The 13,348-nt window shown below is 43.3% G+C and overlaps 1 protein-coding gene across 2 annotated transcripts in view; it reads left to right on the forward strand.

Moving 5' to 3' along the window:
- The first annotated feature begins 1,815 nt into the window (after positions 1 to 1,815).
- ulk1a (unc-51 like autophagy activating kinase 1a) overlaps positions 1,816 to 13,348 on the forward strand; it is a 24,380-nt gene continuing 12,847 nt past the window's right edge. For both annotated transcript variants that reach the window (XM_076270045.1, XM_076270046.1), the window contains exons 1-9: positions 1,816 to 2,349; positions 2,546 to 2,638; positions 2,741 to 2,782; positions 5,952 to 5,984; positions 6,112 to 6,148; positions 8,757 to 8,930; positions 9,417 to 9,490; positions 9,941 to 10,042; positions 13,293 to 13,348. The exon at positions 13,293 to 13,348 is cut by the window's right edge and continues 3 nt beyond it. In XM_076270045.1, coding sequence (XP_076126160.1) covers positions 2,260 to 2,349; positions 2,546 to 2,638; positions 2,741 to 2,782; positions 5,952 to 5,984; positions 6,112 to 6,148; positions 8,757 to 8,930; positions 9,417 to 9,490; positions 9,941 to 10,042; positions 13,293 to 13,348 — 701 coding nt within the window. In that variant the 5' untranslated portion in view covers positions 1,816 to 2,259. The remainder of the gene's footprint in view (positions 2,350 to 2,545; positions 2,639 to 2,740; positions 2,783 to 5,951; positions 5,985 to 6,111; positions 6,149 to 8,756; positions 8,931 to 9,416; positions 9,491 to 9,940; positions 10,043 to 13,292) is intronic.

A 13,348-nucleotide genomic window follows, 5' to 3' on the forward strand; every position in this document is an offset into this window, starting at 1 on the left:
CCCCTCTCTCTCTCTCTCTCTCTCTCTCCCGTCGTGTGCGCGCTACACTCAGATGCACACGCGGTCTCGAATGCTCGCTCTTGATCGCTCACTCTAGATTCCGGGAGATTTTATCTAATTTGCGGGCGTCAGGGAGCCGCTATCAATATACGGGAGACTCCAGGAACTTCCGGGAGACTTGGGATGTCTGGTGTTTTGTCTATTTGCATAGGCGTTCATTGGGCTAGCGTGCTGAAAAGTCCTGTTTGCTGTTGAACTTGCGCTTCACCTATTCTATGTTGATTGACAAAGCCATAAATTATGGCCCATAATGCAGCCTACAATGATTGTGTTGTCTGATGATCTAGCTATCCTCTGCCATTCAGAGCTCCGGAAAGTTCCCAGCTATTTTGAAACACCTGTAAGCAATCTCTGATGTCGGAATATGCAGTGGCTACCCGACAATATCTCAGTGCAAACTCCCAAATTGTTCGTCTATTAATTTTCCACGGTTCAACACATTAGCCTACTAGAACATAGTTTGGCTGGCAATTTCTGCCTTTTTCCCCTGTGTATAAGTTACACTACATGCATTATTGTGTTTGACACTGAGGATAGCCTATCTGAGACGGTGGTCTGGTTTAAATGAGTTACGTTATGAAATTGAGAATGGCGCAGACTAGTCTATTTCTTTGTATTGTTACATTGAAATGAGATATGGACTATTACAATCAATAATATGTTGAAATTAATTAAAAGTAATCAATTTCTATGAAAAATCTATGTCTGTTGTGTGCGTGTGTCAAGGTAAAGCCTAGGCCTACCGTGCGCTGTACTGCGCAAAAGCGCCACTTGCGCCTAGGCTATTTCATTGTATCGCCTTGTTAGGCTATGCGCGGGGTGTGCCAACTTTTTATGAGATAGAGAGACCCCCTTATATTACAGTTTTTTCTGAATGCTTAAACACATTTTTTGTAACTATGGCTTTTTTTGCAAAACTCTACACACAAATGGCAAAACCCTGTAATGCGGGAGCGGGACAGAATATAGAAAAATCAGTCCCGCGCAGACCTCTAACCTGATGTCATATCTTCTGTGATGCATGTTTAGTGGCCCGTAGATGCTAGATGTCGCTGTTGATCAGTCCTTGGATGATAGGCTCCATAGCCTAATAAACTACTGGCAAAGACCTCATGTGGCGATAGGGGGAAGGAATAAAGGATCAACATAGAAATTACTCTTTTTATAAAGAGGCAATTGACATTATGGAGTCATTCTGAACAGACACGACGGAAGGTGGTCTGAAAACAGATAGCCTACAGAGGATCCAACTACACGCCCCAATGTTGATGTTCGTTGTACTAACCATTTACACAAAGCCCCTTTACTGTGTCCCTGCTGGGTATGGCTTCTGGAAGAGGTCAATCTCCCATATAGGCTACTTTTGTTTTTAAACATATACTATTCCAGAATACAATATACTAGTGAAGAATATCATCATTTATTTGCACTATTTGTACGTGTAGTGTTATTATTCAGTGATCTTTTAGTGATAAGCCTGTATGGTTAGGCTATGGTTATGGTATTTAGCATACAAATAGCAACAATACAATAATTTAATTTAACAGTAAACAATTAAAAAAGTTGGTAAGACTACACCAAGGAGAACAGCAATAATAACAACAATGTCAATTCAATAGCCCGATGAAAATAAATAAATAACCTAGGCCTCTATCTAACATGTGTGTGTTGACATGTCCGTTCTCATAGTCGCTCATGATATTACAAACAATGCGCATGCGCACACTGTAGTCAGACAGTAACCTATCCAGCCTTTCCATACTTTTGAGTGAATGCGTCTGCAGGTGAAACACTCACCGCTACCTATCTAAAAGCGTCTACAAACTTAATAAAATAGTCGATATTTAGCTTTCTCAGCTCGATAGACTACTTGTTTGAGAGTATCGAAATCCGGTAGGTTGCCATTTGGGATTGCTAACGCAGATATCATCAACTACATAGAAAACTTCAACCTCGTTGCATCATGTCATTTTCAATTTTTAAAATAGACTGAAGGGGACAACCCCATTTACATGTCGGCACTTATCATGACAAAAATGTACTCTTTTGGCGAGGGTCAGCCCATGGAACGCAAGGGAAGAGGGCAAGTTTTCTTCTATTTGAAAGTGGACGTGCACCGAATTGTTACAAAGGAAGCAACAACATCCTGATTTTCCCTCTGGATTTATTTTATTTATTCTCTGTCTGGAGTCCTACGCCATGGAGACTCTTGGAAAGTTTGAGTTTAACAGGAAAGACTTGATCGGACATGGTGCCTTCGCAGTTGTGTTTAGAGGAAGACATAAGAAGGTATGACCTATTTTCGTTTACCTCCGCTAGCGCAGATACATTGTCAGAGCTCAAGCAATGATGCAACTATTTCCAAGATTGCCTTTTAATACACTATTGTCTCGAATAATCTATGTCGTCATCGTGAATAGCCTCTACGCAATGTCTTCTTGACCTAACTTGTTCGTCATCTAGCTGTATTTTGCTTTCTTTACAGAGGCATGATCTGGAGGTTGCCGTGAAGTGCATAAACAAAAAGAACTTGGCAAAATCACAGTCACTTTTGGGAAAAGAGATCAAAATATTAAAAGTAGGTCTTGTCCAGAATGCAACCACTTGTGTTTTTGCCACGCTGAAATATAATCAACCTTTAGTTACCCTGATGTTAACTCGTCACGTTTGATTTTTTTAGGAGCTGAAACATGAGAACATCGTTGGTCTTCTTGACTTTCAGGTAGGCTATGTTGTCTATGCCCGTAACCATGTATGCCAGTGAGTATTGAGGAGGCCACTCGGGCCAAGGCCATTGTAAAATCATTCCTCGTTTGGCAGGGGGAAGGAATAAAGGTAGGATCAACAGAAATTACTCTTTATAAAGAGGGAATTGACATTATGGAGTCATTCTGAACAGACACAAAGGAAGGTGGTCTGAAAACAGATAGCCTACAGAGGATCCAAACAACTACACGCCTCAATGTTGATGTTCGTTGTACTAACAGCTTCCTCTCATTGGGTGTGCACAAAGCTCCTCCCTTTACTGTGTCCCTGCTGGGTATGGCTTCTAGAGGCCCATCTCCCATATAGGCCTAGGCTACTTTTTTTTTAAACATATACTATTCCAGAATACAATATACTAGTCAAGAATAATGTTAAATAAAATACATAATGTATTAGCACTATTTATACATGTAGTGTTATTATTCAGTATGATCTGTTAGTGAATACAATAATTTAATTGAACAGTAAACAATTTAAAAAGTTGGTAAGACTACACCAAGGAGAACAACAATAATAAACAACAATGTCAATAGCCTAATGAAAATAAATAAATAGTACAATATACAAACCATAATGCATAATAAATGCTTAATAAACTAAGTGCATGTTAAACAGCTATGCTTTTAGGTCTGTAATATGATATTCAATTGGCTGCTGCACTTTGCTTAATTAGCAGAATGTGGCATTAAAGTTAGATATTAAAGAAAAGCAGTTAAGACATGCATTTCCATTAATGAAAACAACAACAAACTGTATAATTGGGAACAATCAATAGAGCAAACAAAATAAGTCCATATTGTGTAGCCCAAGGCAACTGTGTGCTGAATTGATGTCAAGGAGATCTTAGTTCATTTCAATCTTTGAGTCTAGGCAACAGGAAACTAGGGTGTTTGCAGCAGGTGGTTTGCTAGTGTTTTTCCAAACCATCTCCAGATGGTATCAAGGGCTGCACTCAAGAGCTGTTCCTTCCATTAGCTGCTCCAGACAAGAACTAGCAGAGAACATGTTACAGGAGGAGATTTGACAAGCGGAGGCACTAAAGGCTGTAAGATGTTAGAAAAACTGAAACCAGAACCTCTCCTGCTCAGTTGCAGGCTTTGTGTTTTGTCGTGTAGCAGCCAACTGTTGTGTGAGCATGCATGTTGTAAATCCCCTGCAAATAGACTTAGCCAGTTTGAGACATGCACTCAGGGGCCATGTTGGCTGTCAGCTGGCTAGGCTGTGACGTGAAACCCTAACCAGACAGGCAGGAGTCATTTGATCCGCTTGGTCACACAATATGTAACAGGTGGCTGGCTGCTGCCATGCCACCAGCCAAACAAAGGCTAAAGAAAATGAGGCCGACTATGCTTAGTCAGCAGAAGTCACCCTCCCTGCACCCCTCTGTGGGCACATGCGGGTGGTCAGAAAGCCTGGACAAGAGTGAGCTGCCACCTGGACTCTCATCTCTGTCTCCTCACATCTCCCATCTTTTCAGACATTTTAGCGATGATCACTGGAATTAGAAATGGTGTTAATGACAAAGGAAATATTCCAAACTCACAGTATTGTGTTACTTTTGTTGTAATCTATGCGTAGGTACAAATACAGCGCAATACGTGCTGTGCTGGATGTTGTCCCCATTGCATTGGCAGATATGCCAGAGAGAATGAAGGCCTCCTCAGATGAAATAAACACCATAACATATGCACTGGGGCCCCTGGTAAATCATTTAGGCCTCTCCTCAACCCCTGTAAGATATGTCCATCCACAAGACATTAGAGGCTACACAGGAGTGCTGCGCAGAAACGACAGTAAGACCTCGCTAGTCTGAATGTCAAGCTGATTACATCAGCTTACTCACATTGATGGGAAACAGAGTCCCAGTCATCAACACAGGTTTTGTTTTTGCACTTCCCCACCACTGATGTAGGTGCCAGCAATAACAGTGTGACTGATACAGTGCCGGTTAAATGCAATTGACTCAGCCTCAGTCTACAGCCTTTTGAAACCCCATAGACTCCAGTGGAGTTCTACAGCTAAAACAGACATGTCAACAAACATGGCAAGTCACAGAAGTCAGCCTAGTGAGCAGCCACCCCCCTGTGGGGCCGGGTTCGTACAGTAGCAGCGAGCGGTCACCAGCGGGGCACCACTGGCCTGGCTCAGCCAAGTGGAAACTATCCCGAGCTCAGTGGAATTGTGCCAGATTGGAATGGACCGGTCTTGTTAAGCGATGACCCCAATGGCAGTAGTTGTGTAACATCTGGGGGCAAAGTCACAGCTTCCCTGCCTCATATTTGGTGCTGAGTAACATGTTGCGTGGCTCGATTCAGTGATTTATATTTAGCGGTTAGCATGCGTAGAATTAATAAGCCATACGTGCACGATACCTAAGCTGTCAGATTTATTTTGTGGAATGATATGGGGAGGTAGCTTCGCGTCACACAAACACATGACATCATTATTTATTAGTGTGGTGTCGAAAGATGGACTTATACGAGGGGATGATCCAGTATCCATTGCAGGGGATTAAATCGTAAAACTATAATTACCTCCAATGTAATAGGCTACAACTGAGTTATTGCCATTTTATATCATATCAGCTTTAAGTATTATAATGTGTATGTTATGTTGTCATAGCAAACCTTAGTCATGCAATTATTGAAACAGGCAACAAATAGAAGATGTGGAGCTGAATCTTATTTATTTACCTGACATGTATCAAGTGAATCTGAGGAAGACCGCAAGGTCGAAACGTTATCTGCCAAATGAGAAAATAGACTGAAAAAAGGATATCAAAAAAGCATACCAAGGAGTGGGCGAATTTTTTTCACAAAAACCTGACGTGTATTCAAACCATGTTTTTGCCATAGAGTTTTGTAAACCATTCCTCTATGAATGCTTAAACAGAAATGCAACATTGTATTTTGATTACAGTGTACTGCACTTTACATACTTTTTGAATTAATCTGACTGGAATCAATACTCTGCTATACTATCTGATACTGAGTTGAGATAAAATGTCAGCAATTAGGCATACATTGGTCATTGTCATGGTCAAGTTTGACTCATCGCAAAGCCATGGAAGTCTAGTATTGGCAAGTAATTGACAGGCACTGACCATTTGTGTGTTTCTCCAACAGGAGATTTCAGGCTGTGTGTATCTTGTCATGGAGGTATGTTTACTCTGGGAATTCTTGTTTGCACCACAGGAAACTATGCTGTTTTGATTTATTTGTTTTTAGATGATCTGCTTACTTTAATGTCTCCTTTTTCTCTGATTCCTTTTGTTCTCATACACAGTACTGCAATGGAGGTGACCTGGCAGAGTATCTGCAGGGTAAGTGTGACAACACAATCAAACAGTGTGACAACATCGTCATGAATACAATTCTCTCAGATGCATGAGTTTCTGTTCTCCTTACCTCATGCAAACCGGTAAAGTCAAAGCAGTGTGATCCACATCAGCTTCAGTTGCTCTTAATCTTTAAAAGTGGCAAAATTGACACCTGAGCACTAAAAACATCAAAGAGGAGGTGTTCTGACTGAGGGCTGGCACCCTGGCATTGACAGACTGAGTCATAAGCTATCGGCGCTGCGCAGCACCAGTTGTGATATTTATATTACGGAGTGTAATCGTAGGTAATGTCATGTATGAAAACTAGTATTGTTAGGCAATACTATAAGTGCAAGTCCAGGCCAGCTGAGGTGTGGCGATGACATCATCGATACGCAAGCAGGATGTGCGGTTTCGCTGTCTAAACGAATTCAAACGGGCTACGGTTTCAGATTTTTCCACTCTGGGACCAGGTTTTAGAAAAATGCGGTTTCGGGCAGTGCGTTTACAGGATTCGTTTGGACGCTCGGCCAAGACGAAGCAAAACCTCTGCATTTAACCTAAAAAGCGTCTCCGTGTGGACAGGCCCTGAATAAAGACATACACGGTTGATAAAGTAGCTTTGGTAATGTTTATTAGGACAGCCCATTCTGACACCCAGCATCTATCCTGTTTCAAAGACCTTTTTTCAGCAGAAGTAAACAAATAACACCATTACACAATTTTTTGTGAAAATATGTTTGAGTTGCCAGAAGTGCTTTCATAAAATGATTAGCTGTGACATGCTGGCCTAACGAATGAGCTGACATCTGACTTGCGTCAGAGAAAGAACAACATCAGAATCACTGAGGAGATCATAAATTGAGGACCCTTGTGCAATACCTTGTGACTGACGTTAGTCTCTGTGTGCATTTCTTAAAACTCAGACGGTCGCACATTCTCACCAGTTCTGTTTCTTGTCTATTTTTGTGACTCTCAGAATAGCACGCATATATTCACACTCTCTCAGTGGGTCGTACATTCCCACTAGCTCTTATTCTTGACTATTTTTGTGATTTTCAGAGTGACACACGTATAAACACGTTCAAGCCTACACCCGCTTCCCTTCCAAATTTGCAGCATTTGCGTGGACGGGTCTATTTTAAGGTGCTTAGCCGTTGCCACTGACCTAATTTTGCCGTCATGCCAGAGCCTTCTGAGGTTGTATTCCCGGGGCAGCGGCATGCCGAGCGCTGCCAGCGGAGGTAGCTCTGTGGGCACGGGCCAGCCAGCGCGCACGCACCCACCCACCCACCTACACACACACACACACACACACACACGCACACACGCACACACACACACACACACGCACACACGCACACACGCACGCACACACGCACACACACACGCACACACACACGCACACACGCGCGCGCACACACACACACACACACACACACACATGCCAGCCCCCAGCTCAGATAGCAGTATGAACTCACCCACCTGTCAATAACTTATCTTGCCTGCCCCGGTGGAAAAACACAGAGGATATAAATACCCCCCAGTTAGAGGGTGGAGGAGAAGAGGAGGGGGTGTTTGTGTAGGTGGGGGTGTTAGCCATCTGTGTGCTGTGTCCCTTTGTGTTGTGCTGATTTTAGACACACCTTGTCATTGGCTGCGGGCAGGGCTGAATTGTTCTCCCAGGAGATTTGGGGCTTTGTTATTCATTAGCACGTTTCCCACAAATAACAGTTCTGATCTCCTAGCAGTCCTCGGGTGTTTAGTTTCAAATCTCGTGTGAACTCCATCCAAGTGTTTAGAGGGATGCTGTACGAGCTGAAAAGCATCAGAAACCTGTTGCACCCTGACCACAGCAGATATGCACGCATCAATGCCTGGGAAAAATATCCTATAGACTAGGTTTGTACTCAGAATAGGCTAACATATTGCCAGAGGCATCAGTAGAGGATACATAGCAAGCCAGATAGCATATGAATGCTACATTGGTATAGCCTGACGAGCCAGACCGGTAATGAAATCATTCCAAATTAATATTCTCCAATAGGTAAATTATTGATTTTGTTAATGTTGCCTATTGGGGGTGGGGTGGGGGGTGGGGGGTAAACCAGATGGTCGTTTCTATAGAATAAATCCAGCACACACCCCCGTATTGTATTAAGGTTCTGATCCTCTCGTCCCAACCAGAGTAATTTTGTGACTAGTTGGCTGATCCCCTAGTACATGGACTACTTAGGTGGGAGTCTCTTTAAGTGGCCCCAGGTTGCCATGGTGATGTCATCACAAACTAAAACAAATTAGACCCCCATGACTTAAGGTTAGCATGTTGATGATGCATTTTGTGATAACTTTAACAATCCAAGCTGCTTATTTGTTTGTGCAAAGTTCATGGCTGTTGATAATCAGTAGACTGAAATAAGGTTGATAGACATTTATGAGGAATGCTCCTTTGTACTTTAGCTGGGTTGAAGGAACTTTGCAAAAGACATAAGTGAAACAGTTTCATTTAAAATGACCTTTGCCTCCTCCTCTTCCTCTTCCTCTTCTCTCCCTCTCTCTCTTCCTCCCTTCTCTCTGTCTCTCGTTGTGTGTCTTTCACTCCCCTCTGTAGCAAAGGGCTCCCTTCGAGAGGACACCATTCGCCTGTTCCTGCAGCAGATCGCCGGGGCCATGAGTGTGCTCCGGAGCAAAGGCATCATCCACCGAGACCTGAAGCCGCAGAACATCTTGCTGTCCTACAACACCAGCCGCAGGGCCAGCCCCAGCAACGTGTGCATCAAGCTAGGTACGAGTGTGTGTTTGTGTGTGTGTGTGTGTGTGTGTGTGTGTGTGTGTGTGTGTGTGGGTGTGTGTGTTTGTGTTTGTGTGTGTGTGTGTGTGTGTGTGTGTGTGTGTGTGTGTGTGTGTGTGTGTGTGTGTGTGTGGGTGGGTGAGTAAGAGGGAGAGAAAGGGGGTGAGTGTTTTGTGTTTCTGTTAGTCACTGATTGCATGGGGTTGTTGGGTGTACTGTTTGTTTACATGAAGTCTGTGTACATTGTGACTAGTGGTTCAGCTGGGTGAAAAGATACTTTGGCTCGCCTGGACTCTGTCAGCTACATTACGGGTCTGAGGGAGAGACCACAGTCAAAGCTACATAGGGGTGTTACAGAGCTTTGTTGTTGTGCTGCAGTTCTGATCGTCTCTCTCTCTCTCTCTCTCTCTCTCTCTCTCTCTCTCTCTCTCTCTCTCTCTCTCTCTTTCTCTCTCTCTCTCTCTTTATGGTCTTGTGCAGCTGATTTTGGCTTTGCCCGATATCTCCAGGGTAACACCATGGCTGCCACTCTTTGCGGCTCTCCTATGTACATGGTAAGTGGCAGTTCAGTGGCAACTCCACACTTTTTAGTAAAGCTACTCTAAGCACTGAAACACATAAATTGAGAACACTTTTTGCCTGGACGCTGACCTGTTTCCTGTCCAATTCCATCGCTATTTATAGCTGAAATGGTAATTTACTGCATTTTAAGAAGAGGTCTTTTCCTCAGTCTCCTAAAGCAGGTCATCATTATGACCACATGTTTCAGATGCCTCCCGGAGCTTGTGGTTTTAAGTGTGGCTGAACTACAAAGAGCTCTATCGTGTCTATCTTTAGAGACTTCTCATTCTTTACCACAACATAGAGTATTACTTTAAGAGCTGTAGCTTGATCACATCATGATCAAGTCTGCATAACTTTAGCCCCATGGACTATTGACTTAACCTTCTCTCTCTCTCTCTCTCTCTCTCTCTCTCTCTCTCTCTCTCTCTCTCTCTGTGCAGGCTCCAGAAGTGATCATGTCTCAGAATTATGATGCTAAAGCGGACCTCTGGAGCGTGGGTACAATTGTCTATCAGTGCTTGACCGGCAAGGCACCCTTCCAGGTAATAACCTGAAGACACATACATGACCATTAGAATATGTACACAGCAAGGCACCCTTCCAGGTAATAACTTGAAGACACATTTATACAGTAATTTCCTGTGTATTAGCGGCATTGTGTATAAACCACAAGACAGTGTTTTATGCAAGTTAAAAAAACAAAACCATATTAATACCATATTAACCGCCCCTGTGTATTAACCTCATAGCTGAAGAAATTTAGCAAAATCAATGTATAAACCGTGGCTAATAGTTGGGAAATTATGGGTACATGACAATCAGAATATGTACACAGCCACTATATGTAGACTATACACAGACATGTGAACCTGTCACAGAAGTACAGACAAATTCATACACCTACTTGCCTACATAGTAGCACAGTGTTCTGCCTTTAAATTGCACATTTTCCCACATATTCTCACAAATCCCACTCACATTCTTGCTGGTTTTTGTACCTCCAAATACCCACACAAACAAACAAACAAACACAAGCGTGTCTAACAGTGTTTATGTCTGTTACCATGGTGTGATTGTTACAGTAATAATCTCTCTGAAGGAGGTCAAGGTCCTGTTGTGGGATTGTTCGTTTGTCCCAATCCTCCCTGTACGCAGCACCGCTTAGCCATAGTAAACGCTTTATTGCACTTTACTTTGGGTCAGGACTAATCTCTGACCTACTGGTCTGGAAACCAAGGAGAAACCATTTTCCATGGAAAACGCTGTTACATAACTAAATGCTGAGCAAACAGCACCGGATCTCTGGGCTATGTTAATGGCCTCCTCCTGCCAGGGGATTGTGGCTTGGTTGAAACGATGGCTGACTGGCTGACGGGAAAATAGGTCTGTGGCCTAGGCACAGGGCAAGCACTCAGCATGCACAAGGCAGTGAAATGTGCTCTTGCAAATGTTTCCCAATGCTTCGGTAAACAGCACGTGTGGAGTGTGTTTGGACTGAGTACACAGCTGCTCTTGGGCTTCTGTGTGTGTGTGTGTGTGTGTGTGTGTGTGTGTGTGTGTGTGTGTGTGTGTGTGTGTGTGTGTATTGCGAGACATGAAGCAAGACAGTGGGCAAGAGTGGCTCATTTTACACAACCTATTCATGTGTGTTAGGATATGTGCTTGCTCAAGCGCATGTGCAAGTGAAAGTGAGAAAGTGAGAGTGGGAGATAGAGACGCTGTTTGCTAACATTGAACATTGTGTGTGTACTTCTGTGTGGCCAATGTGCTTGTGCCTATGTGTGTGTGTGTGTGTGTGTGTGTGTGTGTGTGTGTGTGTGTTTGTGATGACGTATAAGGTGGTCTGGACATCGTGTCCCTGTGGTCAGATCAGATCGTGTTTACCAGCCCGTGGGTGGACATGGTAGAGGTGAGAGAAAGCTGATGGATATGTCAATCACATGGCTGTCCTGTGCCAAAGGCCACGTGGGCAGGGTCGCTGCCTTGGTGACGGTCATTAGCGGCATGCCAGAAATTTACCTTGCTCGAGTCAATATTATGGTCTGCTGCGGTGTGTCAACATAGGCATTTGTCTGAGAGGGAGACTTATTTAACACCTACGTCACTATTGGCGCCAGAACGAGGCTCGGTTTGTAACTTCTCCGGAAGTAGATAGATATCGCTATTTGTTTACGGACCTGGAAACACCATGTCATGGTACTGCTGCGTGCCCAATTGTAATTCTCCTGTCATGCTGGTGTCTTCTTTGTTGATCTGTGCTGCTTGGAGGAGCACTGCCCCCTATGTCCTCTCTTTTTGGTCTCTGTCCAGAGTTAGTAAACACTGTGGTGGCCGCAGTTTTTGTACTGAAGCATTATGCTTAAAGTCTTTAATAGGTGTATCAGATTATCTGAGTGCTGTCTACGTGATTATTTTAAAAGGACGATTCTTCTTTGTGAAGTTTTGTCTATGGATAATGTAATCAGATTTTAACGCATTTCGGAAATACTATCAGTAGCTTTAGCACATAATTAGAAATTTAGCTCCAACCTGTGAAATTGAGTAGGACAAATTGTGTGTGTGTGTGTGTGTGTGTGTGTGTGTGTGTGTGTGTGTGTGTGTGTGTGTGTGTGTGTGTGTGTGTCTGTGTGTGTGTGTCTGTGTGTGTGTGTGTGTGTGTGTGTGTGTGTGTTTGTCTGTGTGTAGGACACACATACATGAGTGTGTCTGTGTGTATTTGTGAGTATGTGTGTCCTTGTGTGATCAGTGACTTAACACTTTCTTGAGGCTTGTGTCCTGTTTATACTACTAAGGCAGAGGGCCAGCAAATCCATTAACCAGCACGGGACCTCCATGACTTTGGGTCTTGCGATGAGTGGAGACATGGAGTTTTATGAGTGTCAGGCGAGACGTGTCAGTGCTCTTTTAACCCTTTGATTTATACATAATGCATCGCTTCTTAAACATGATCTCCCGTGACACACTAGGCACCATGAAAGCGAGAGAGAGAGAGAGAGATAGAATGTGAAAAGAAATGTTGCCAGACTAGTTCACTGAGTACACAAACTTGCCCGCCTATTGGCCGTTGAGCTAGTGATGTCAGGTTCAATGTGAAGTCAGGGTAACTGCACTGCTTGTATTTGCTGTTCTTGTGTTTAATGTGCTGTTTAATGTGTATTTTGCATAATAGGTTCTACAATGTTTTAGCCAGTCTGCACCCTGCGCTGTTGACAGGAATTAAAGTTTACAGAATCATAATGTAAAAAGGCATCCTTATTTAAGCATGCTTTGTCCACACTTGTGAAACCACCACTTCATCTATTCATGTAAAACAGAATGTCAAATGAAGCATTTTCCTCTAGTTAAGACAGTGCACGGTTGCCTCTAGATAGTCTCTTCCCATGTCATACAATTTTAAAAGTGTTTCAAATGAATGTTCAGAGTCATGTGTCACTGCAGATGGCTTCTTAACTGCGATTATCTACAGTACTTGGCCTGGCTCATGTGATGTCCACATGTCGGCCTGATTTTGTCTTTCAGTGACCATTGGAATATAAAATGGCATACCTGGTGTATGGATCAGATTGTTGTGGTGTGTCCATCAGAAACTATGACAACAAATACTTTTAGTCATCTGAATACTTGCCCATAAAAATCTGTCATGAAAACTCGTTGAGAGTTATCCTCAGAGGTGCAGTGTCATCTTAAAGATGATAATGAAATTCAACTCTGTGTAGATCCCTGTAAGGGGCTCTTGTTTATGCGTTGTTGACTAGTTATCCTATCTTCACTGTGTGTGTGTGTAACCCCCAGGCCAGCAGTCCACAAGAACTCCGCCTGTTCTACGAACGGAACCGGAACCTGACCCC

This window comes from Alosa pseudoharengus, unplaced genomic scaffold (genome assembly GCF_046254945.1).
Source record: "Alosa pseudoharengus isolate Yale_2024_CS ecotype anadromous, Long Island Sound unplaced genomic scaffold, YU_APseudo_1.1 YU_APseudo_1.1_scf_6, whole genome shotgun sequence".
Lineage (NCBI taxonomy): Eukaryota > Metazoa > Chordata > Actinopteri > Clupeiformes > Clupeidae > Alosa > Alosa pseudoharengus.